Genomic DNA, 24,139 nt, shown 5'->3' on the forward strand with positions numbered 1-24,139 from the left:
CCAGCTTTCTAAAAAAGCTATTGGGAATTACCTGGCAGTCCAGTGGTTAGGACTTGGTGCTTTCACTGCCAGGGCCCAGATTCTATCCCTGATCAGGGTACTAAGATCCCACAAGCCAAGTGGTGGCAAAAACAAAGCAAAACAAACAAACCAAAAACCCCAAACAATAAAAAGCTAGATATTAAGAAGAGGAGTGGTACAGAGGTTGAGAACACAGACCTGAGTTTTTGAATCCCAGCTCTGCCATTTAGTGGCTGTGTAGCCTTTAGCAAATTGTATACCAGTTCTAAGGGTAAGGGTCTTCTGTACAGTAGAATGATGGTTGCTGCCTGATCGCATTACCGTATTGCAGGAGATAATGTATATAAAGCACTCAGCACAGCAGATGCTCATAAATTAAAGATTGTGGTATGGAGTGTACAGAAGCCTTCTAAGGTTCCTCTCTGGAACAGGGCCAGTGGCCAGCACACATGAAGCTAGAAAAAGCTGTCATGAGTAAACCTAATGTGTCTTCTTTTTCTTTCCAGGGGGTCTCTTCCAACCTTTTCTTTGTAGAACACACCTTTCCTGAACAGGAAATCCAAGAAGGCAGAAGCCATCAGAACCAGCACGAGGCTCGCTTTGTGGTAGAGCTGTGCAAGTACTTCCTGTGCCAAGAGTACCTGCCCTCCCAGATCACCATCCTCACCACCTACACCGGGCAGCTCTTCTGCCTTCGCAAACTCATGCCTGCCAAGACCTTCGCGGGTGTCAAGGTCCACGTGGTGGACAAATACCAAGGGGAGGAGAATGACATCATCCTCCTCTCACTAGTACGCAGCAACCAGGAAGGCAAGGTGGGTTTTCTTCAGATATCCAACCGCATCTGTGTGGCCTTGTCCCGCGCCAAGAAGGGCATGTACTGCATTGGGAACATGCAGATGTTGGCCAAGGTGCCCCTGTGGAGCAAGATCATCCACACCCTTCGAGAGAATGATCAAATCGGCTGCGCCCTCCGGCTCTGCTGCCAGAACCACCCTGATACCCACACTTTAGTATCCAAAGCTTCTGACTTCCAAAAAGTGCCCGAAGGAGGCTGCAGCTTACCCTGTGAGTTCCGGCTGGGCTGCGGGCATGTCTGCACTCGTGCCTGCCACCCCTATGACTCCTCACACAAGGAGTTCCAGTGCATGAAGCCATGCCAGAAGGTGATCTGCCAAGATGGGCATCGGTGCCCTCTTGTCTGCTTCCAGGAGTGTCAGCCTTGTCAGGTGAAGGTACCCAAAACCATTCTCCGGTGCGGCCATAAACAAATGGTCCCGTGTTCTGTGCCTGAGTCAGATTTCTGCTGCCAAGAGCCTTGCCCCAAGGTCCTAAAATGTGGGCACACTTGCAGCCACCCATGTGGTGAAGACTGTGTGTGGCTGTGTTCAGAAATGGTCACCGTGAAGCTCAAGTGTGGGCACAGACAACAGATGAAGTGTGGCAACGTGGAGGACCTCAAGCATGGCCTGCCAGTGCAGTGCACCACCAAGTGTGGTAGCATCTTGGACTGTGGGCATCCGTGTCCTGGCTCCTGCCACAGCTGCTTCGAAGGGCGCTTCCATGAGCGCTGTCAGCAGCCCTGCAAGCGCCTGCTCATCTGTTCACACAAGTGCCAGGAGCCCTGCACTGGCGAGTGTCCACCCTGCCAGCGGATCTGTCAGAACCGCTGCGTCCACAGCCAGTGCAAGAAGAAGTGTGGGGAACTGTGTACTCCCTGCATGGAACCCTGCATCTGGCGCTGCCGGCACTACCAGTGCACCAGACTCTGCTCTGAGCCCTGTGACCGACCACCATGCTACGTGCCTTGTACCAAGCTGCTGGCCTGTGGCCACCCGTGCATTGGTTTGTGTGGGGAACCATGTCCCAAGAAGTGCCGTGTCTGCCACCAGGAAGAAGTCACCCAGATCTTCTTTGGTTCTGAGGATGAGCCAGATGCTCGCTTTGTACAGCTGGAAGACTGCAGCCACATCTTTGAAGTGCAAGCCCTAGACCGCTACATGAACGAGCAGGGTGACGAAGTTGCCATCAGGTTGAAGGTCTGCCCTATCTGCCAGGTGCCCATCCGCAAAAATCTGAGATACGGAACCAGCCTCAAACAGCGCCTGGAAGAGATTGAAGTCGTTAAGGAAAAGATCTTGGGCTCAGCAGGGGAGATCGCAGTCAGCCAGGAGCGACTTACGGCCCTACTGGAGGGGAAGAACCTCCTCTGCCAGGAGCTCCCGGAAGATTTCCTGAAGTTGGAAGAGAAGCTGGCCCAGAAAAATCTGTCAGTGAAGGACCTGGGCCTTGTTGAGAATTATATCAGCTTCTATGACCACCTGGCTGGCCTATATGATTCCCTGAAAAAAGTGCATGTCTTAGAGCAAGAGAAAGTGAGGACTCGATTAGACCAGGTTCACGAATGGCTTGCCAAGAAGCGTTTGAGCTTCAGCAGCCAGGAGTTAGATGACCTCCAAAGTGAAATCCAGAGGCTCAGATACCTGGTGAACCTCCTGACCCGCTGCAAGATGGCCGAGGGGAAGGTGAGAGGCAGCGTCGCTGAAGAGATCAGCACTGTCCGGAACATCCTTGAGAGAACATGTAAGTTCACCCAGAAGGATGCAGAGCTTGTGCAGAGAAAGATGGAAGCTCTGAAAGCTGCTCTCCCCTGCTCTGGCCTGGGCATCTCAGAGGAAGAGCGAGTGCAGATCGTCAAAGCCATGGGTTACCGTCGTGGCCACTGGTTCAAGTGCCCCAATGGCCACATCTATGTGATTGGCGACTGTGGGGGAGCCATGCAGAGGGCCAAGTGCCCTGAGTGTCAGGAGGTGATCGGGGGGGAAAACCACACGCTGGAAAGAAGCAATCGGCTTGCTTCCGAGATGGATGGAGCCCAGCACCCTGCCTGGTCTGATACAGCCAACAACATGATGAACTATGAGGAGCTCCAGAGGATGATGTAGGAAGGTGGCAGCCCACTGCCTTTTGCCCTGGCCACCACAGGGCTGGGCCAGCTCCCTGCCGAAGGAACTGAAGGTTGTTTTTTATTATTGTCCTTTAGTCTTAGCACCTGTTTAAGGAGCCACTTTTAGGGCTTGCCCACATTTGTTTCTAGATTTACTCCTGCGCTAGAGTAAGCACTTTACCTCCAGAACTGAGAGCAAAGTTAACAGATTTCTCTTCTTTTTCTCTCCTACAAGTTAGTGGACAGACTGCCTGGAGCATGTTTGGGCTTCCACCCAGGGCTGTCTATGGTGTCTCTGGGTCCTGACTCAGTCAGATGTTCTTTCTCTGCAGTGCTCCAGAGGCAGATACGAGCTCAGTGAAGCAGACTCATTCTAAATTGCCAGGCCCTAACTTGCAGGCTGACTTCTGCTCTAATAAACAGAGGCCCCGAGTTGTTTGTGAATTATCATTCCAAGGAGCTCAAGAACCCCTCCTCTTCTCCTTGGGCACCTTTGTTTCAGGAAAGGGAGGCATGTGATGAGACAGAGACTTTGCGGACCAATCATGACCCAGTTACATATTCACTGAGAGTGGGGGAAGGTGTGACCCCACAGCTGGGGGCTTGTGCAGCAGGCCTAGGCTAAGGAGTCACCCCCGTACCCTTCCTGTGACTTGCACTTTGGGATGGTGGAGGTTACTTTACCTGTAGTAGGGGAGGTTCAGTAGCTGTGCTGGTTCCCCAGGGCCTTGAGTGGAACTGGACTCTGATTTGGTACCAGAAGCACCTATCCAAAGTGTGACCCTTTGTCCCGACACCCTCTATTGCAGCTTTTACCTGGGCAGGGTTAGCATGCCAGTGGCTTCTGCAGATCCCAGGTCCACACCAGAAGCTAGCCCCCAGGCCTGCTGCCTGAATACATACTCCCTCAGTCCAGTGTTCCCTATAACTGACACTTAGGCATCTCAGGTCTTTCTAATGTTGGCAAGAAAACATCCCTTTGCTATGTATACATTTCCTTTTTTGTCTTTACTATGCACTTTAGCCTATAAAGCCAATTAATAAAAACAATGATTGAGAAAACCAGTGGTCTGTGTTTGTCCTCCTCAACTGTTAGCAGCTCAGGCAACTTGAGATGGTAAGGATGGGGATGGATGCACTGCCTACAAGGAGGCCCTTCATCTTTATGCGAAATGGTCTTTGTGTTTTTTGTTGTTGCTGTTGCTGTTTTTGGCTTGTAAGTCATTTTTACTCTTGGTAAAAAGAAAAATTTTCAACTTGTACAAAAAGTCATACTTGAAGTTTCCTTCCCCAGCGGCAATCCTAACAGCTTCATGAGTCTTCCCAGAGATAATACCATACATTTGTAATATCTAAGCCTTTAAATAGATATTATCCTGGAATGTGAAGTCAAGTGGGCCTTAGAAAGCATCACTGCGAACAAAGCTAGTGGAGGTGATGGAATTCCAGTGGAGCTATTTCAAATCCTGAAAGATGATGCTGTGAAAGTGCTGCACTCAATATGCCAGCAAATTTGGAAAACTCAGCAGTGGCCACAGGACTGGAGAAGGTCAGTTTTCATTCCAATCCCAAAGAAAGGCAATGCCAAAGAATGCTCAAATTACCGCACAATTGCACTCATCTCACACACTAGTAAAGTAATGCTCAAAATTCTCCAAGCCAGGCTTTAGCAATACGTGAACCATGAACTTCCAAATGTTCAAGCTGGTTTTAGAAAAGGCAGAGGAACCAGAGATCAAATTGCCAACATCCGCTGGATCATGGAAAAATCAAGAGAGTTCCAGAAAAACATCTATTTCTGCTTTATTGACTATGCCAAAGCCTTTGACTGTGTGGATCACAATAAACTGGAAAATTCTTAAAGAGATGGGAATATCAGACCACCTGACCTGCCTCTTGAGAAACCTGTATGCAGGTCAGGAAGCAACAGTTAGAACTGGACATGGAACAGACTGGTTCCAAATAATAAAAGGAGTACATCAAGGCTGTATATCGTCACCCTGCTTATTTCACTTATATGCAGAGTACATCATGAGAAACGCTGGACTGGAAGAAGCACAAGCTGGGATCAAGATTGCCAGGAGAAATGTCAATAACCTCAGATATGCAGATGATACCACCCTTATGGCAGAAAGTGAAGAGGAACTAAAAAGCCTCTTGATGAAAGAGGAGAGTGAAAAAGTTGGCTTAAAGCTCAACATTCAGAAAACGAAGATCATGGCATCCGGTCCCATCACTTCATGGCAAATAGATGGGGAAACAGTGGCAGACTTTATTTTTAGGGGCTCCAAAATCACTACAGATGGTGATTGCAGCCATGAAATTAAAAGACGCTTACTCCTTGGAAGGAAGGTTATGACCAACCTGGATAGCATATTGAAAAGCAGAGATATTACTTTGCCAACTAAAGTCTGTCTAGTCAAGGCTATGGTTTTTCCAGTGGTCATGTATGGATGTGAGAGTTGGACTGTGAAGAAAGCTGAGTGCCGAAGAATTGATGCTTTTGAACTGTGGTGTTGGAGAAGACTCTTGAGAGTCCCTTGGACTGCAAGGAGATCCAACCAGTCCATTCTAAAGGAGATCAGCCCTGGGTGTTCTTTGGAAGGACTGATGCTAAAGCTGAAACTCCAATACTTTGGCCACCTCATCCGAAGAGTTGACTCATTGGAAAAGACTCTGATGCTGGGAGGGATTGGGGGCAGGAGGAGAAGGGGACGACAGAGGATGAGATGGCTGGATGGCATCACCAACTCGATGGATGGGAGTTTGAGTGAACTCCGGGAGTTGGTGATGGACAGGGAGGCCTGACGTGCTGCGATTCATGGGGTCGCAGAGAGTCAGACACAACTGAGTGACAGAACTGAACTGAAGCCTTTAAAACGTGCACTTTCCTAACAATCTAACTTGGGGTTCTTTCTGTAATCACGTGAAAATGTTGAGTCCGGGATTTTCCTGGTGGTCCAGTGTTTAAGACTGCGCTTCCACTCCATGGGGTCCAGGTTCAATGCCTGGTCTCCATCTTGTGTGGGGGCCATTATTTACTGAACTGGGACCCTCTGTCGGCAACTTTTAAGTGAAGCCTAAATGAATAGCATTGATCATAATCTAACACTGAGGGTATGTGCTACTGGATAACTAATTATAACTTGAAATTATATATGACAAACTACAATCACAATTTTCCCCTGGCTTCATCTAATTGTCAAAGGGAACTGTGATTCAAAAAAGGAAAAGAACCATCATTCTAAAGGGTACAGGCTGTTTTTTACAACAAAGAGTTAATTTATCTAGTATTCTTTCTGTTCCCTTTGAGCATCCATCTCTCCAGTACCATTTTCCACATCATTGTAAAGAGTCGGGGTATAGGTCCAGGTACACCCGGATTTCGAAAACCTGAATTCCCAGCTGGACAATTTTGGGAAGATACTCCATCTTTCTAATCCTCCATTTCTTTATCTGTAAAATGGGGATTATAGTACCTGCCTCATAGGAGTGTAGTGAGTTGAATGAGACAGTGCTCAGTACACAGAATGCCTGGTGCACAGTTGGGGCTCAATAAACGGCAGATTTTCACTCTAGGACTTTGAAAGAGAACCTCTAGTAGGAGTTTCTCTACTCCACATCAGCTCCTCTCCAAGCACTGAGATGCGTTCCAAGTATATATGGCAGTGCCAAGCTAGTAGGTGACATAGACTGTGCTACTGAGGGAAGAAACAGAAAGATGTACAATTAGACTGGTCTCAACGCTCCCCAAAATACTTCCTGCATTTGGTATTTTCTTTATGTGAAAGCTAATCAAAAAAGGAGCCTTAAAAGGAAACTTAGCTAACAAGGACGCTTAGACCCCCAGCTTTTCCTTTCTTTAATGTACAAATGACAAAATTAAAGTTTTAAAGAAGGTTTTTTACAGAGAGAAGAGAGACCAAGCCAGGATGACTTCCCAGAAGGAAGAGATCTAAGAGCTGCCCGATGAACTTCCTCAGCTCACCACGGCTACTTCCTCCTTTTGTACCTATGAAGAAAATGAGCAGGGTAAATAAATACCAACCCACAAGCCCAGACAGGAAGGAGAAGCTCCTTTCCCAGAAAACCTTTATTCACTAACCCCACTCGTAGCCTCCGGCCCTCCAAAACTGTAAACATTACCTGGATTTAGATTTAAAGTTTCCTCCTCGTCTCTGGTGGGGCAAGCCCAATTTTTTTCTTTCTTCAAAGGAGGGGCTGTGAATGAGAAGACGGCAGGATGGTGGACAAGCGGGCAGTGTCTCACCATCCCCACCACCAGCTCTCACACGGAGCAGCAGCACAACGCAGATGCATCATCTTTAGGGTCTGAGGTTCTAAGTCTGTGTTTTTCCACCTGATGATAACAGGTTTATCAAAGTCAGGGCCCAGCTCTAAAGCAAGACTGGAAGAGGCCCTTCCTTCCTGTGTATATAAAAAAACTGCTTGCGTAACTTAGTCTACCCAGCTGCCAACCCCAGCCCAGACGATGTGGGGAGGAACAAAACGTTCCAGAGCACACCACAGTCCTCTGTTCTATTACTCCCCTGAGAGAAGCTATACTTCCAAACCATAATGTGCTATTTTACCTCCAAGGCAGGAGGGCCCTCACACTTCACTTACTCTCACCCTGGGACCCACAGATGGGCTTGGGGAGGGAGTAGATGGGAGCCCTTGAAATTATATATAGGCAGACCTCAAAGATACTGTCGGTTTGGATTCTTTTTTTTTTTTTTTTTGGTTTCCCAGTGCATGTAACAGTTAACGTATATACTATACTAGAATCTATTTAAACTGTGCAATAACATTATGTCTAAAAAACAATGCTCGTATCTTAATTTAAAAATATTCTATTGCTGGGAATACCCTGGTGGTCCGGTAATTAGGCCGTGTTGCTTTCACTGCTGGGACCTAGCTTCAATCCCTAGTCAGGGATCTAAGATCCTGCAAGCCACGTGGTGTGGCCAAAAAACAAAAACTAAATAAAAATAAGAAAACTCTATTACTAAAAAATAAAAAAACGCTAGCCATCTGACAAGGCAGGGTTGCTGCACTAAGTACAATAAAATGAGGTATGCCTAAATTATTAATCTGTAGGTATATGAGAATTAAGAGTGGGGAACAAGGGAGAAGAGTCACAGCTTTTATCAGAAAACCAAGAGCTCCATGATGACTTAAAACCCTACCCAGCTCGATACTGTTTCAGGGCCTTCTTGCTCGTGTTGGTGAGTTCTTCATCAAATACTGATTTCTTCACCTGCTTCTGCTTCTTTGCTGCACACAGAGAGAATGAGTTAGATAAGGCTTCTTTGTCTCAAGCTCCTAAATCCCCTTATGCTCAAGGTTCCCACTTTAGTGGATGCTCTGGCTTGATGTTTTATTGACATGGAAGTGACACACCAGATCCCAGCAGAAACGGGAAAAAGAATCAATTACCAGGTGTGTGTGTGGTCGGGGGGCGGGGGGGGGGGGGGGGGGGGACGACGACAGGATGCTTAAGGACTCCAAAGGTAGAATGGACCCCTAAACATGAAAGTGTCTTCACATCGTTCTACCCTGACCCGCTCCTCCAACAGCAGCTGCTAGAGATCTAGGCTCCAGAAACAAAAAGTGTTAGTTGGTCAGTAGCGTCCGACTGTTTGCGGCCCCATGGACTATAGCCCACCAGGCTCCTCTGTCCATGGGATTCTCCAGGCAAGAATACTAGAGTGGGCTGCCATACCCTTCTTCAGGGAATCTTCCCGGCCCAGGGATCAAACCTGGGTCTCCTGCATTGCAGGTGGATTCTTTACCATCTGAGCCACCAGGGAAGCCCAAGAATGAGAAAGAGCGGGGTTCAAATCCTAGCTGTCCCCACTAACCATGGGATCACTTCACCACTTGGAGCCAATGAAGGACAGCTGTACATGCAGGCACATACTCAGTACTCAAAAGATGTGGGCCCTTGTCATCATCATCCCTCCTATTTCCTCCCTGACCACAAGCACAGGTTTCAGGGAGATCCCTCCTACCAGCGCCTTCAAGCTCCCCATCTACCTACCAGGAGCCCTCACTGGCTCCTCCTCGGGCATTGCTCGGGCCCGCTTGGCTCTGCGGTTCCTCTTGGCCAGCCGCTCCGCAAACATCTGTGCCTTGAGGATTTCGAACTGGGATCTCTCCTCTGCCTGGGGAGAAGGATGACGTGTATGTACAGAACAGATGAGGCAGCCCTGACCCAGGGCCCCAGGCAGGGATCCACCTCCAAAAGGGAGGCCACTCACTGTCATCTCCCCCTTTTTTTTGGCTTCCTTCATAAACTTCTTCCTTTTCTTCTTTCCTCTTAAGGCTAAGTCAAACTCCTGCAGAGCCTTGGCAACTAGGATGAGAAGAGAGCGTGGAATTTCAGGTACTGTTTTATAAAATGTTTTGTTTTTTTTTTTAACTCACAGTAAGTAAACATATTTTAAAGTGATACATTTAAGGGCTTAAAATGAGAAGAACCAACCACTCCCTCTTCTGGTGATTACCTCCATCTCACTAAATAACATGTTTATTCCACTATTCCTTAATTAATCCACTTGAGACATTCATTATCTATTTGCCTCTTGTTATGAAAGACATATTCCCTATACCTTCCCACAATACAGTTTTAACCCTATTTACAACAGAGACTTAACATATATACAGACACCTTAATGTTTGGTCCCATCACATAAAGGCAGTGTTTCTTAAATTCCTGGTACAACCTCTTTGGAGGGTAATTGTGCAACCCCTAACAAAATAATAAATACACATACCCTCTGACATACAATTTCAGTTTCTGGAACTTACCTTGCAAATCAAATATGCTTGCTTAATTGTGAAAAGACATCTTGATAGCTATTCACTTGTTTATAATAGCAAAAGATAGGAAACAATCTCAGTGTCCCTCAGTGGAAAAGTAATAAACTATAATCCACCCGTATGATGGAGAAGACCAGTCATTAAAAAAAGAAAAGGCAGCTGTGTCTATGCCTATATAAAATGATCTCCAAACGACAAATAAGTGGAAAACCAAGGTGTAGAACAACGTGAATTCATCTGTTTGTTTGTAAAAGGGAGAGAGAAAGGAATATATATATATATAAAAATATCCAACTTACTTTTTTTTTAATTGGGGCAAAATATATATAAACTTTGCCATTTTACCATTCTTTAATGTACAATTCAGTAGCATTAATGACACAATATTGTACAACCATTGCCATCATCTGTTTTTAAAACTTTCATCATCCCAAATGGAACATTAAGGAGCAACTCCTTGCCCACAACATCTAGTAAGTTCTGTGTCTATGGATTTGCCTCTAGGTACCTCATATAAATGGCATCATAAAGATTTGTCCCTTCGTGTCTGGACCATTTCACTTAGCATGTTTTCAAGGTTCATCCTTGAAGCATGTGCCAGAACTTCCTGACGGCTGAGGAACACCCCACTGTACGCATATACCGCGTTTTGTGTACCCACTCATCTGCTGATGGACACGGCTGTTTCCACCCTTTGGCCACTGTGAATAATGCTTCAATAAACACTGGCATACAAGCATCTGTGTGAGTCCCTGTTTTCAGTTATTTAGGGCATAGACCTAGGAGTGGAACTGCTGGGCCTGATGGCAACTCCACGTTTAGCTTTTGGAGGAACCTCCCCAACATACTTTTTTCCTTCTTCCTCTCTTCCTTGGTCTGGAACCAGCTCCTCTCAGGCTCAGGGTTTGGTGCCTCCTTCCCTTTCTCCAGGAGCCGCTGTGCTGTGTTGATCTGTGGGGACAGCAGAAGGATGAAACCACGTCTGATAACACAGAATACGGCGACTGCAGGAAGCCACGGCCTGCAAATGCCTGGGATTCTGATGGTACGTTTGGCAGACACAGCCCATCAGAAGGCAGACCAGCAGGAGCTGTGTGGTCTGCTCACTGAGTGGACTCACCTGGGCTTCCGACTTCTGCATCTCTTTCTCCTCAGCCTCTAACTGCAGAACTGCATACACATCTTTCTCCATTTTCTCAATCTTATCCCGGAATTTGAGGATGACGTCTCAAGGGAAAAGAACAAAAGAGATTTTAAAATAAAGATGAATATGGTGTAACTGATTAAAATAATGCAGGGTGGGTATTTAGTGACAAAACTGTTTTTTTTTTTAATATGTGGCTTCTCTGCCTAATACCTCCCCAAAGGCTTTCTGACACTCCTGGAATAAAATCTGAACTCTCAGCATGGCCCTTCCTACCTCTCTGACTTCTGTCTACTGCTTGCTCACAGGCTCTGGGCCTCTGGCCCTCCTCTTCTACTCACACACCAAGTGTGTTCCTGTCTCTGAGTCTTTGCCCTGGTTTTCTCTGCTCAGCACAAGCTGTCCCCAGACCACCCCCACCTCATTCTTATCATCCAGGACTCAGCTCAAATGCCATCTGTTCAGAGTCCTTTCCCAATAGCTTTTCAAAAATAGTCACTTCTCCTGTTGTTCTCAATCACATCTACTATTGACTTATTTATTGTGCCTCTTTCTCATCAAAGTCAGCTGCTTTGTTTCCTGCTCTATCCCCAATACCTAGAATACAATAAAGAGCAATAGACTGAATGAATCAAATGAAAAAAATTTTAAATGAAAGGGAAAGAAAAAGACCCATGAATGGGAAAAAAGGTCTGAAAAGATGTACCTCAAATGCTACAAGCGGTAAGCTCTTTCATATGCAATTACATTTTTTTAAAGATTTTTTTTTTTTTATGTGGACTATTTTTAAGGTCTATTGAATCTGCTACAATCTTGCTTCTGTTTTATATTTTGGCTTTTGGCTGCAATGCATGTGGGATGTTAGCTCCCTGACCAGGGATCAAACTCATAGCCCCTGCCTTGGAAGGCAGAGTCCTAAGAACTGAACCACTGGGGTGTGCGCGTGTTCAGTCACTTCAGGCACGTCTGACTTTGTGATCCATGGACTGTAGCCTGCCAGGCTCCCCTATCCATGGAATTCTCCAGGCAAGAATACTGGAGTGGGTAGCCGTGCCCTCCTCCAGGGGATCTTCCCGACACAAGGATGGAACATGCGTCTCCTGCATCGCAGGCAAGATTCTTTACCACTAAGCCACCTGGGAAGCCTGGACTGCAGGGGAAGTTCCTACAATCACATTTTACTCTTATTTGATTTACTTTTTTCCAACACTGAATACATATTATTTTTGTAACTTAAAAAAAAAAATTTTGTAAGGATGCACTTTATATGACCCTTACGGATGAGAACAACAAAAGAATGAAAACTATCCAAAAAGAATGAGTACTGACTTCCTCCTCACTCTCTGGAAGAAGAAGGGAGGAAGGGTTAATAGGGGTGGCACCTTAAGAAGAAGCCTTCTCTTCCCAAAGGCTGACAAATCCTGTGAGTAAACACTTGGGGCACAAGCCTTTCCTCACTCCCTCTCACACACAGTCCTGCCCAAGACTCCTCAACAACGAAGTGGCAGAGCTGGGATACTGATCTGGCTCCTAACAGCAAAGCACCTGCTCTTACCCATCACCTTCTGTCCCCTGCCCCGCCCTCCTGGGTCTGATTGAGGACCCTGCCCGCCCCGTGCCCCACCCCAAGCCATCCTGGGCTGCTACACTGATGCCTGCTCACCCTGGGGCAGAATGCGGGCCTTCACAGGGGCCTTGGCGGCCTTGACAATTTCCTTCAGCATCTTCCGCTCCTCTTCCCCTACCAGAGAGACCGAGCGCCCGGCCCGGCCGGCACGAGCTGTGCGCCCCACCCGGTGGACGTAATGCTTAATGGTGTTGGGCATGGTGAAGTTGATTACCTGGAAGGCCAAAGCTGAGCATCAGTCAGGTCTGGGAGCTGGCAGGGAGAGGAGGGCACAAGGAGGCAGAAGGATCCCCACCGGAAGCTCAAGCAAAGGGAAGCCTGCTCACCGTTTTGACCCCCTCGATGTCCAGTCCACGGGCTGCTACGTCGGTGGCCACGAGGATGTCAATCTGTTCGTCTTTAAAGCGCCTACAAACAGCCACAAACACGTTCCTCTGAATATTCGACCCCAACGCTCTGCAGGAGCCTGAACCCACAGCAAGAACACAAACCCTTCTGGAGTCAAGCAGCAGAGTACAGACCGTCACGGTGGGGACGGGTCCTAAATGTCAGTCTAACAACACTTATGTGCCCCCCAAACATCCCACAACATACAGCAAACGTAGTTTTGTGGATCCAACTTTAAACAGAAATTCCTATGAATGTGGAAGCTCGGGAACCACAGAGCTAGACTATAAAAAGCAGCACACGCAAATGTCTCAGCATTCAAAGCAGCCTTTAAGAAACAACTCTCGGGCTTCCCTTATGGTCTGATGGCTAAGACTCTGAACTCCCAGTGCAGGGGGCCCAGGTTCAATCCCTGGTCACGGAACTAGATCCCACATGCTGCAGTTAAACATACTGCTGCTGCTGCTGCTAAGTCACTTCAGTCATGTCCAACTCCGTGCGACCCCAGAGACGGCAGCCCACCAGGCTCCCCTGTCCCTGGGATTCTCCAGGCAAGAACACTGGAGTGGGTTGCCATTTCCTTCTCCAATGCATGAAAGTGAAAAGTGAAAGTGAAGTCGCTCAGTCGTGTCCAACTCTCAGCAACTCCATGGACTGCAGCCTACCAGGCTCCTCCGCCCATGGGATTTTCCAGGCAAGAGTACTGGAGTGGGGTGCCACTGCCTTCTCTATAAACATAACTAAGCACAGCCAAATAAGCAATTAAAAAAAAACAAACTCTCAACTGCCTATGATAATGAATAGGGACAGGTGGAGTGTTCTAAAGGGTACTTCCTTGCCTACCAAGTTGATCCCATTCTGTGGGACTTAAGAAATCACATGGAAAAGCACAGGGTCTGGCAAAGTAAACACTCAAGAAATAGTGAATGGATTTGATTCAGGATCTCGCTCCAGCAGACCTGGGGACGTCCACTGCTCTGGAAAGGCTGCAGAGGTCAGAACCTGCTTCTTCCCGAGTCGGAATTTCCTGCTGTGACCCCACTCAGCAGCTCCCAGTTTCTAAGCCCTGGGGCAAGGGTATCATTTCCTACAAAGTCAAAGTTCTGAATGTGTCTGAGACATGACCCTACAATGGTTAGGCCAGAATGTGGGGAACTCTGCTGAGTGCCCTGCCATTACACTACCATGACCTCTGGGAGGACTCCCCCTCTGGAATGAAGACAGCCCTCTCTGAAGGATGCGTGGGAGCCTCAGCCCCCGAGACTTTACCGGAGGGCCTCCAGCCGCTGCGTCTGAGACAGGTTGCCATGGAGCTCGCCCACCTGCAGCCCCATCAGCCCCAGAAGGATGTGCATACGGTGGGCCTGCTTCTTGGTCTGGGTGAACAGCATCACATGGTCAGTGAAGGTTCTCATCAACAGAGCTGCCAGGGAGACAAGAGTGAGCCAGTGGCCATCTCCAAGCACGTCCTGCTCCTCGCCCGCAGTGTGGCTGCTGTGCCTGGGGCCGCCAAAACAAGTGAGGGCCCCGCCGTGTGGAGCTTCCACTGCAGGACAGAAGCAGGGAAGCCAGCACCGCTTCAGGGCTGGCCTCTCTGAAGAGGTGACGTTAGGCTGAAGTATGGGACAGGCTCATCTACGAGACAATCTAGGGGAGGATTCCAGGCAGAGGATCAAGAGCAAATGTAAAGGTTCAGTCAAACACAAAAGCTCGATGGGTTTGTGAAAGCGAAAGCAAGCGGGTATGGCTAGAAAACCATGAGCTAAGGCTCCAAGGCCAGGAAAGCAGGGGCAGGTCCAGAGGATTTTACAGGACTTGCTAGGGAGCGTGGGTTTCAGTCTAAGAGCGATGAGAGATGGCAGAGGGGTTCAACAGCGAAGGAACGGGGTGAATGCTTGTTTGTTAATGATCCTCTTTAATGGTCTGCAGTGTGGAGAAGAGACAGAGTGGAAGCAGAGAGCCAGGTAAGAGGCTGCTGCAACAAGCCAGGCGACGCAGTAGTGGCCCAGGAGAAGAGCCAGAGGGACCGCTGGAGGAGGTGTCCAGGAGTTCAGCAGGACATAAGGAAGGCTGGATGGTCGAAGGGAGGTGAGGGGATGAAAGAGAGAGGGGAAGCACCCCTGGTTAAAGTATGGAGCAGACAGCAGGCCCAGGCACGGGACTGGGGAAGACTGGATGGAGGAGGGGGTGCCGCGGGAGAAACCAAACCTTCCGTGTGAAGCTCAGGGGAGTTGAGCACCCTACCCTCCCCGGTCCCACCCCGGGCTTTCACCTGCCACGATGGCTTCCCGGTCCCCTTCCCGGTTAGGCCGGATCCGGATGAACTCCTGCCGCAGGAAGGGGGCCACATCCGTGTTGCTATTCACAAATATCCGGACGGGATTCTTCAAGGAGACAGAGGCCAGATCTTTCACCTGCCAGCCACAAAGACAGAGAGGCTGACTGGTCTGCCAGAGGGCAGGAGGGAGATGCTGCCCCAGCCCAGCCCAGCCCAGGGGCCTCTGTACTGTCTCTCCATTCCCCACGGCCCACCTCGTCCGTCATCGTGGCTGAGAAAAGCATGGTCTGGCGGTGGTGGGAGCACATGCGGATGATCTCCTTCATCTGCTCCTCAAAGTACTCGTCCAGCATCCTGGCCAACAGGGGAGGGGAGAGGTCAACAAAATGGGCTGGGCCTGCGTCTGTATCGACGAAGCACAGAAAACATACAGGAGATGTTTGCGTATCATCCCTAGCTACGTTTCAGGCTCACGTATTTCCTTATTTTATGAGTGTTACTTTATCCTTTTACCAATATTCACCAAGAATTACCATCTGGCCACATTTGCGTAATCTTTCTTTTTCCTTTTGCGGAATCATTTGCTTTTCAGTGGCAGGTATCACAACACCTGACCCCTAAATATTTCAGCACACGTTCCCTAAGGACAAGGATTCTCCCCTACACAGACACAATGTCATTATCACCATTAAGAAATTCAGGTAATCGAGGCTGCTGGCTGAATCCTCACCAGAAACACTGGCACTTTACCGGGGTTACTCCTTGAATCCTCAACAACATGAGGTTGGGTACTTAACCCCCACTTACAAACAAAAAGGATTTGCTTTGAGAATCTACATAATTGCTTCCCAATCTCAGGAAGTGACAGAGCCAGAATCTGACCTGCCTTCCCTCTTAACCATCACGTTACACAGAGAGAAAGAGAGCCCGATAATCTGGGCGAAGATGGACAAAGGCGTGAACCTGACAGCTAAACTGGTGAGAGCTACGTAGGACCATGTGGAGTGCAGGTTCCCATCCAGGGGTGGGGCCCTGGGGACCCCAGCATTTCAGGTGTACCTGTCAGCCTCATCCAAGATGAGCACCTCGATGCTGCTCAGGTGGAAGGAAGGGCAGTTGTGGAGGTGATCGATGAGCCGGCCTGGGGTGGCGATGAGGATGTCAGGCGCTGCCCGAAGCGCTGCTTCCTGAGACTTCACGTCCAGGCCACCTGCAAAGAGCAGAGCCCACCAGGTGGGCAGCCGAGTCATTACCGTAAGGACTCGCTACCTGGAAGGACTGAGCCCTGCCACCCGCCAGGTCTCACGGCAAATGCAGAGCAAAAGGCAGAGGACAAGGCCAGCGGAGGCCCCACCCGCATGGATTTTACAGGACACTGGGAGAGATGGGTTAGTTAACTCCAACTGTACTAAATGCAAAAATCAAAAAAAGAGGACGACACAAAGGCACTGCGGAATAAAAGGAGCCACAGAATAGAACGAGTCAACCATCCAAGGACTGAGAGATGCAGCTGTGAAACCGATAATCTTTCTAAATCACCTGTGACTTCCTACCGCATAAAGGGTAAAATGAAGACTGAGTGACTATCATATAACGTCATCAGAAAAAGCCTGCTCCAATTAATATTTGATTCAGTATTCATGCAAGACAAAAATTATATCCTAAATTTGTTGAGTACCAAGAAAAAAAGTGTTCTCAGTATTCTGAAGTTCCATTTTGCAAGGTTCCTCCCTCCCCGTCCCCCTCACTCTCTACTGTGGAAACGTCATCAGCTCCATGAAGGTTTTCCTACACCAGTCATCCTTCACGGTGGCACACATCCATTCTTCCCGTGTCAGCCTTCCAGGGGCAAACGGCCCTTAGCCAGACACTCACCCACAGCCAGGCAGGTGGTGATGCTGCAGAACTGGGCCAGCTGCTTGGTGACGGAGTGCACCTGGATGCCCAGTTCTCGGGTGGGAACCAGCACCAGCACGCGGGTCACTGGAGCCTGGCGGGGTTTGTAGATCAGGCGCTCCAAGACCGGCAGGGCAAAAGCTGCCGTTTTACCTGGAGGGAAGCGCAGCAGGAGCACAATAAGCAGAAGGGTGTGAAACACTCACAGGCCCAGGTGTTCACCTGCATACAGAGAGCCTGCACATCTGCTCAGAGGGAAGTGAGGGAACTGAGTTTTCATAAAACTTTCTCTCTGGTTTTAAAATCACATGGTTAATGTAAAACATCTGGGAAATACAAAAAAAAAATTTTTTAAATCATCCACAGTTCAGCCAACCAGAGGTAAGCATTAACAAAACTATATTACCAATCACTTTTTATTAATGGACAGAAATATATAAAAATATACACTTTAATGCAATAATACTATATACTGTTTAGTAACTTCCCTTTATATATATATTTTCCCATTTCTTTATGTACTCTACTTTTAAATGAGTACATCGTGTTCTATTACATGATTATTTCTTCTCTATGACATGACTGTATGATTAACTGCACTAGTCCACAATGTTGTGATAAATATCCCTTCTATAAAATCTTTATTCCAATGACAGGGGCCTATCACGGGAGTGCCAAGAGGTCATGGTCACAGAGACACCCTGATAGAGCCCCTAAAACCTGTAACCTGTGACTACCCTATTTAAAAAAAGTAGAGAGCATTTAAAGAAAGAGAAGATATATATAAGCATTACTTAGAAGGGAAGTTACTATACAGAATACATAGTGTCGTTGCATTAAAATGTGTGTCTGCGTATTTAGCAAAGCAGCCTTGTAGTCAGCCAGCCCTGAGCCTCTGCTCCGTTATGCGTCCTCCTCCTGCCGTCCCCCCGCCGCCACCCCAGCTCCCTGTCCTCGGTACCTGTCCCCGTGGCTGCGCAGGCACAGATGTCCTTCCCCAGCAGCCCCACAGGTATGCACGCCTTCTGGATGGGGGTGGGCTGCTTGAAGCCCATGGCTGTGATGGCCTGAAGAGAGAAGGTGGGACCAGACAGGAGGGGGAGGGGGTCTGAGCGTCAAACTAACAAGGCAGGTTTCCATCGGGTTTCAGTCCCTTCCCATCATTCAGTCCGTCTGGTGTGTGTATGTATATGTCGATATTCCGGGCACTGAGCACAGAGCAGGCAACAAAAGAAACAACCCTGCCCTTAGGAATCTTGGAGTCTGTGAGAAAAAAACAGGCCAAAACCAAACAGCTGTGATGTGAAGAGAAAAGCTGTGGGGAAAACCACAGCAGTTGAGCAGGCTAGGGAGGGCGGCAGGGAAGGGATGAGAGCGATTTCCAGGAAGGTGGCCAGGGTATACTGAGGAGAACCCTGAGAGAAGCGAAGAGCAGCCCAACCAGGTTTTTGGAACCATCTTCCAGGCAGTGGGAACACCAAGTGCAAAGGCCTTGAGGAAGAAGATGCCTGACCTGTGTGAGGGTCAGCGAGGAGGCCAGCGTGGCCAGAGCAGAACGGCTGCTGGGAAGCCTCATCAGAGGGGACCAGAAGGGGCAGGGCCGTACGCACAGGCCAGCAGGGGAAACCTCGCAAGAGCAGGCTCTCCAGCAGCTGTGTGGACAACGCAGTTCAGGGAGGCCACCAACCCAGCTTAGGGCAGAGAGCCCAGTTACGGGGCAACTGCAAGAATCCCATGGTTGACGAAAGTAGCCACTACCTTCAGCAGAGGGCGGGAAAGGTTCATGTCCTGGAATGAGAGGTTTTCATCGTACTGAGATGCATCTTCAAAAAATCCTCCTGCTTCCTACACCAGAAAATCAAAAGACAAAGAGAATTCAGCAAAAGGGGCCTAAGAAAACTAAATGACCTGAAAATCCTTTCAGGTTGTAAAATAAGCTCCATACGGTTGTCCAAGCCCATGCTCACCTGTCCTTTCTTCTTTTTCTTCTTCCGCTCCTTTATTTTGAGTGTATCTATGGAGAAAAAGAGAGCAAATAATCAGGGCTCACACCTCCTGAGCACTCAGTCAGCTAGACACTGTCCTAAGTGCATTACCTGGACAGACACCTCACTGAAGCCACACCACGACCTGGGGGAGCTGCTGTCACCAGCGTCACCTCACAGAAGAGGAGGCTGTGCGGCTGGGAAGGTAAGTCACTCAGACGAAGGAAGCTTACCATGTTCCAGAGACCAGACTCCCAGTCACTGTGCTGTGTAATAATGCTTTAGCTCTGAACGTCATTTCTGCAAGAAGTTATTCATGGAGCAGCTACTACGTGGGTGGACTTATCTGAGGTGGGAGACCCATCACCCCAAATAAGTTTGAGTCACAGAAGTGCCAATTGCTGTGTGGGGCTGGAGATGAGGAAAAGAGTGAGCTTGGGACCTCCTTGGCAGTCCAGTGGTTAGAACTCACGGCTTTCACTGGGGCCTGGGTTTGATCTCTACTCAAGAGAACTAAGATCCTGCCAGCCATGTAGCATGGCCAAAAAAAAAAAAAAGAAAAAAAGATTTCCCTGGTGGTCCAGGGATTAAGACTTTGAGCTCCACCCCCCTAAAATAATTAATTAAAAAAAAAAAAAAAAAAAAGATTGCACTTGCAATCCAGGGGGCTCAGGTTCAATCTCTGGTCAGGAAAGATCCCACATACCTCATGGCATGAGCCAAGAGGGAAAAAAAAGAAAGACTGAACTCAGTCTGCGAAGTACAACAGCCCTAATAAAATCCCAAGGAAAAGAGAAGCTAAAAGAAAGGAGTTCAACATGGAGACATCTTAAATTTAACTGTGCAGAAGGGCATAAAATAATCTACAGAAGTCAAGACGAACACTCTGGTTTCCTGTCCCTGCTTCTCACAGCATCACCTACCTGCCTTGGTGAGGATGTTCTCATCAGCTGATGAGTAGTCAGTCTCTGATTCTTCATCTTCTGAGGCTTCTACATCTTTTCTTTCAAGGTCTTCCTCCTCCTCTGGTTCAGAGCCCTCCTTTGCTTCTTTCTCCTTCTCTGACTTTCCAGACTTGGCTTCTTTATCCTAGAAAAAGAAACTGTAATAAAGCAAGACGACTACACATTTTAGGCAATCAAGAACCTATGAACAATGTTATGCTCGCCACCCTGGGAGAACGCTATGTGGACTCTGAGTGAGTATTAACCACAGACAAGCAGAGAAAGCCTGCCTGGACCAGCTGCACTGCGACCTAGGCTCAATGAGAAACAGGAGGGTTGTTCTGAGAGCAACGCTCAAGGCTGACCAACAAAGAGAAGTGATGCTTTGCTTACTCACCTCTGTTTTCCTTTTCTTTCGAACTTTCTCAATCTTCTCATCTAATGTTGTGGCAGCCCTCTACAAATAAAAATGAAGAGATGAAAAAGAAACATACATACGGGAAAGAGACAAAGCAAGCATCTTCTGAGGGTTGGTTCTGAGATGTTCAGTATAGAAAAAGCTCGTCTGTCCTTGGACAGATTGATCAATCTAGATTACTCACAATAAGGCAAACAAGCAAACAAAAAAACATTAAATAAATGGTCTGTTTGTTTAAAAAATACCTTTAAATTACCTGGAACCAATAAGGACATCCACATTCTAGAAAGTGTTGACTATTCAGAATGATACAATTACCAAGAGATGTCACATCATATCTGAATGAATGCTACTTGGAAAAAACTTTCCCCCTTGCCGATTGAACATAATTTAGCCTATCAAATAAAATATTGAAATCTGAGCAAATTCAGGGAATGATGGGTACTGCTAAAACTCTAGAAAGAGTAAGTAATGGCAGGCCCCCCTTCTGCACGCTCAAAGCACCTTAAACTGCTATGGTACTTACCATAACCACAATTAACTGTTTAATTATTTGTCTAGTTATTTTCTATCCTGCTAGAATGTAAGCTCTATAAGACTTAAGAATGTAAGTCTTCAATTACATGAATTTCATATGAAAAGAAAAAAAAATCCTTCCAAGATGACTTTGAAAAGGCAATGCTGTTTCATTTCAGTCAGAACAAGGACCAGCAGTTCAGTTCAGTTCATTCACTCAGTCACGTCTGACTCTGTGACCCCACGGACTGCAGCATGCCAGGCCTCCCTGTCCATCACCAACTCCCGGAGTTTACTCAAACCCATGTCCATCGAGTCAGTGATGCCATCCAACCATCTCATCTCTGTTGTCCCCTTCTCCTCACACCTTCAATCTTACCCAGCATCAGGGTCTTTTCCAGTCAGTTCTTCACATCAGGAGGCCAAAGTATTGGAGTTCCAGCTTTAACATCGGCCCTTCCAACGAATATTCAGGACTGATTTCCTTTAGGATGGACTGGTTGGATCTCCTTACAGTCCAAGGGACTCTCAAGAGTCTTCTCCAACACCACAGTTCAAAAGCATCAATTCCTTGGCACTCAGGTTTCTTTATAGTCCAACTCTCACATCCATACCTGACTACTGGAAAAACCATAGCTTTGACTAGACAGACCTTTGTTGGCAAAGTAGTGTCTCTGCTTTTTAATATGCTATCTAAGTTGGTCATAACTTTTCTTCCAAGGAGCAAGTGTCTTTTAATTTCATGGCTGCGGTTGCCGTCTGCAGTGATTTTGGAGCCCAAAAAAATAAAGTCTGGCACTATTTCCATTGTTTCCCCATCTATTTCCCATGAAGTGATGAGACTGGATGCCAGGATCTTAGTCTTCTGAATGTAGAGTTTTAAGCCAATTTTTTCCCTCTCCTCTTTCACTTTCAAGAGGCTCTTTAGTTCTTCTTCATTTTCTGCCACAAGGGTGGTGTCATCTGCATATCTGAGGTTACTGATATTTCTCCTGGCAGACCAGCAGTCTGGATTAAACTGCTCTGAGCAGGCAATAATTCTCTCTGAAGCACATGAAATGGAAAAAACTTTCAAGCATCTTCTAGCTTGTTAATAACCACATTCAAAGGAAAGCACAGGATTTTGGCAAATAAGCAGATGACAACAACATTTGTGGTGGTTTTGCCTGTGATGTGTGGGAACCAGGAATCCTAAACACTAAAGTCACCTGAGATCACCTGACAAGTGACAGACAGTAACAGTCTCTGGGGACTGCATCAAGCCTTCAGAAACCCCACTACCAAGGAAATCTGCTGGACTGTTCTTTGTAATAAACTGACATTAAAAAGGTTTCTTTCTAGAGGAATGAACATCTAGAAAAGAGACCATTTTAACACAGCTATGTCCATTTTTTAGTCAAGCAATTTATATGTGACATTTGGTATTCCTACAACACTGGATCCTGAAACCCAGTGTCCAACCTTAACTGTGTCCGATTCTCGGCCTGGAACTGCCTATCACTGTCAATCTCACCTTCTTCTTCAGCTGGCTTAGGACATCAGCCATGGCCCAGCTGCCATCGTACATTCCCTCCTTCTCAGTGAAAACAAAGTCAGGGTTGAAATCAGCACTGCGGTTCTTTTGTAAGGCTTTCTGCTTTCTGCCCAGCACAATGGGCCCCTGGGAAGAGGAAGAAGGATGACTATGGGACTAAGATGAAAGAACACCAGAAAGAGAAGAAGGAAATGAGGGACTTCCTTGGTGGTCCAGTGGCTAAGACCCCACCCTCCCCATGCAGGGGACCCGGGTTCAATCCCTGGTCAGGGAACTAGATCCCAGATGCAGCAACTAAAGATCCCTGTGCTATACAGAAGGACCTTGTTGCTTCTCCATCTTATATATATAATAGTTTGCATCAGCTAATCCCAAATTCCTAATCCGTCCCTCCCCTGCAACAAGTCTGCTCTCTATATTTGTGTCATATTTTAGATTCCACATGTAAGCGATAACTTTTCTATGACAGTTTTCCATTCACGAAGTGAAAAGATCATTCTGGCTGCTAAGTGGAAAATACACTGTGGGGGAAGAGGGAGGCGAGAGAAACAGCTAGAGACCAGGTATATTAAGACTGTAGGTAACCAGGTACACGATGGTAGTGGGCTGGACTAGGGTGGAAGCAGTGTGGACTGAGCCCAGAAGTCGCTGAAGAGAGATTTCCAAGGTAGCCTACAGAGCATTGGAGGGGAGAGAGGAGAAGGAAGCTGCATGACTGCAGGGTTTCTGGTGTGAGATGGAGCAGGTTGGCAGGGTGAGGGAGACCCAAGAGTTCAGTTTTGAAAAAACTGAACCCTTAGAGGCCAAGGGACCCCCAAACGGAGGTGTCAGTAAGCAGATGAGGCCACAGAGGGGGAAATACTTGAGCTGGATCTTTAAAGGGTGAGCACCTTTCCAGGACACCTATGCCTTTTTAATCGCCATCCTGCTTAAGTCTCTTAACTCCCCAAGCAACATAAGCTTCAGGAGAGCGGTTTCCTTGTCTACTCTGTTCACCGCTATGCCCTGGATGCTCAACACTAGGTGTCGCACACGTAAATCAGTTCAATCAGTACTGACTTAATGAATGCATGGATAACACGGCTCCTTGAATAAGAAACCAGGACTGACTCCGTCTCTGGATCTGTATGACACAGGCCTGGATTAAACTTCAGTTCAGTGAATGGGTACGGAGCTCACCAAGGCGACACAGAATGGCACGGGCACAGGTGAGGAAAGGCTAGTGGCAACCACCGGGGGTCCAGGTGAGGCCCAGGGACACTTGGCAGCCGGGCAGAGGATACCGAGGACCTGGGGGCAGGGACCTGAGGCACGGCGGAGAAGGGAAGCAGTCAAGGACAGCGACTGCCTGCCGCCGCGCTGCCACCCCGATCGGCCAGTACCTCCTCCTCCTCGTCCTCAGAGTCAGTCTCCGGCTCCACCTGCACGTCCTCATCTTCGCCTATGGTCCGGATGAAGCCCAGCTCCGAGAGCATGGTGCCTCGGCAGCCACTTCCGGAAAGCAGCGCGGTGCGCCGGCCGACTCGCACACTTCCGCGCCCCTCGCGTCGTCACTGCGAACGTGCTGACGTCACTTCCCCTCGGCGCCCTCCTCCGCCGGCGCCCCCCCACCCTCTG

General features: G+C 47.9%; 2 protein-coding genes and 1 long non-coding RNA gene across 3 annotated transcripts in view; 2 read left to right on the plus strand and 1 right to left on the minus strand.

Moving 5' to 3' along the window:
• Positions 1-4,033, plus strand: part of ZNFX1 (zinc finger NFX1-type containing 1) — a 26,615-nt gene extending 22,582 nt beyond the window's left edge. Inside the window, exon 14 of the mRNA XM_027558299.1 lies at positions 528-4,033. Coding sequence (XP_027414100.1) covers positions 528-2,966 — 2,439 coding nt within the window. The 3' untranslated portion in view covers positions 2,967-4,033. The remainder of the gene's footprint in view (positions 1-527) is intronic.
• A 2,756-nt stretch (positions 4,034-6,789) lies between these two features.
• Positions 6,790-24,059, minus strand: DDX27 (DEAD-box helicase 27). Its single transcript, XM_027558300.1, has 21 exons — positions 23,905-24,059; positions 22,502-22,648; positions 20,452-20,511; positions 20,034-20,199; positions 19,093-19,139; positions 18,884-18,970; positions 18,087-18,192; positions 17,105-17,278; positions 16,289-16,439; positions 15,484-15,583; positions 15,224-15,365; positions 14,221-14,374; positions 12,891-12,972; positions 12,601-12,778; positions 10,914-11,020; positions 10,642-10,744; positions 9,232-9,326; positions 9,012-9,135; positions 8,158-8,245; positions 7,115-7,189; positions 6,790-6,980 (listed from the first exon to the last, which is right to left on the minus strand). Exons 1-21 carry the CDS (start codon positions 23,995-23,997, stop codon positions 6,962-6,964), a joined length of 2,298 nt encoding a protein of 765 aa, XP_027414101.1. The 5' UTR covers positions 23,998-24,059; the 3' UTR covers positions 6,790-6,961.
• Positions 9,272-10,532, plus strand: LOC113902923. The gene is made up of 2 exons (XR_003513958.1): positions 9,272-9,356; positions 10,298-10,532. It is a non-coding gene; the product is annotated as an uncharacterized LOC113902923 (long non-coding RNA).
• Positions 24,060-24,139: the final 80 nt, after the last annotated feature.

This window comes from Bos indicus x Bos taurus, chromosome 13 (assembly GCF_003369695.1).
Source record: "Bos indicus x Bos taurus breed Angus x Brahman F1 hybrid chromosome 13, Bos_hybrid_MaternalHap_v2.0, whole genome shotgun sequence".
Classification (NCBI taxonomy): Eukaryota; Metazoa; Chordata; class Mammalia; order Artiodactyla; family Bovidae; genus Bos; species Bos indicus x Bos taurus.

Bases quoted from the DNA above. Each gene is read 5' to 3' on its own strand.
- DDX27 (XM_027558300.1), bottom strand. From the start codon at position 23,997: ATGCTCTCGGAGCTGGGCTTCATCCGGACCATAGGCGAAGATGAGGAC. The intron at 20,512-22,501 runs GTGAGATTGACA...TTTTATTTGTAG, and splicing joins TAAGCCAGCTGAAGAAGAAG to AGGGCTGCCACAACATTAGA. The intron at 19,140-20,033 runs GTAGGTGATGCT...TTTTCTCCATAG, and splicing joins GAACATCCTCACCAAGGCAG to ATACACTCAAAATAAAGGAG.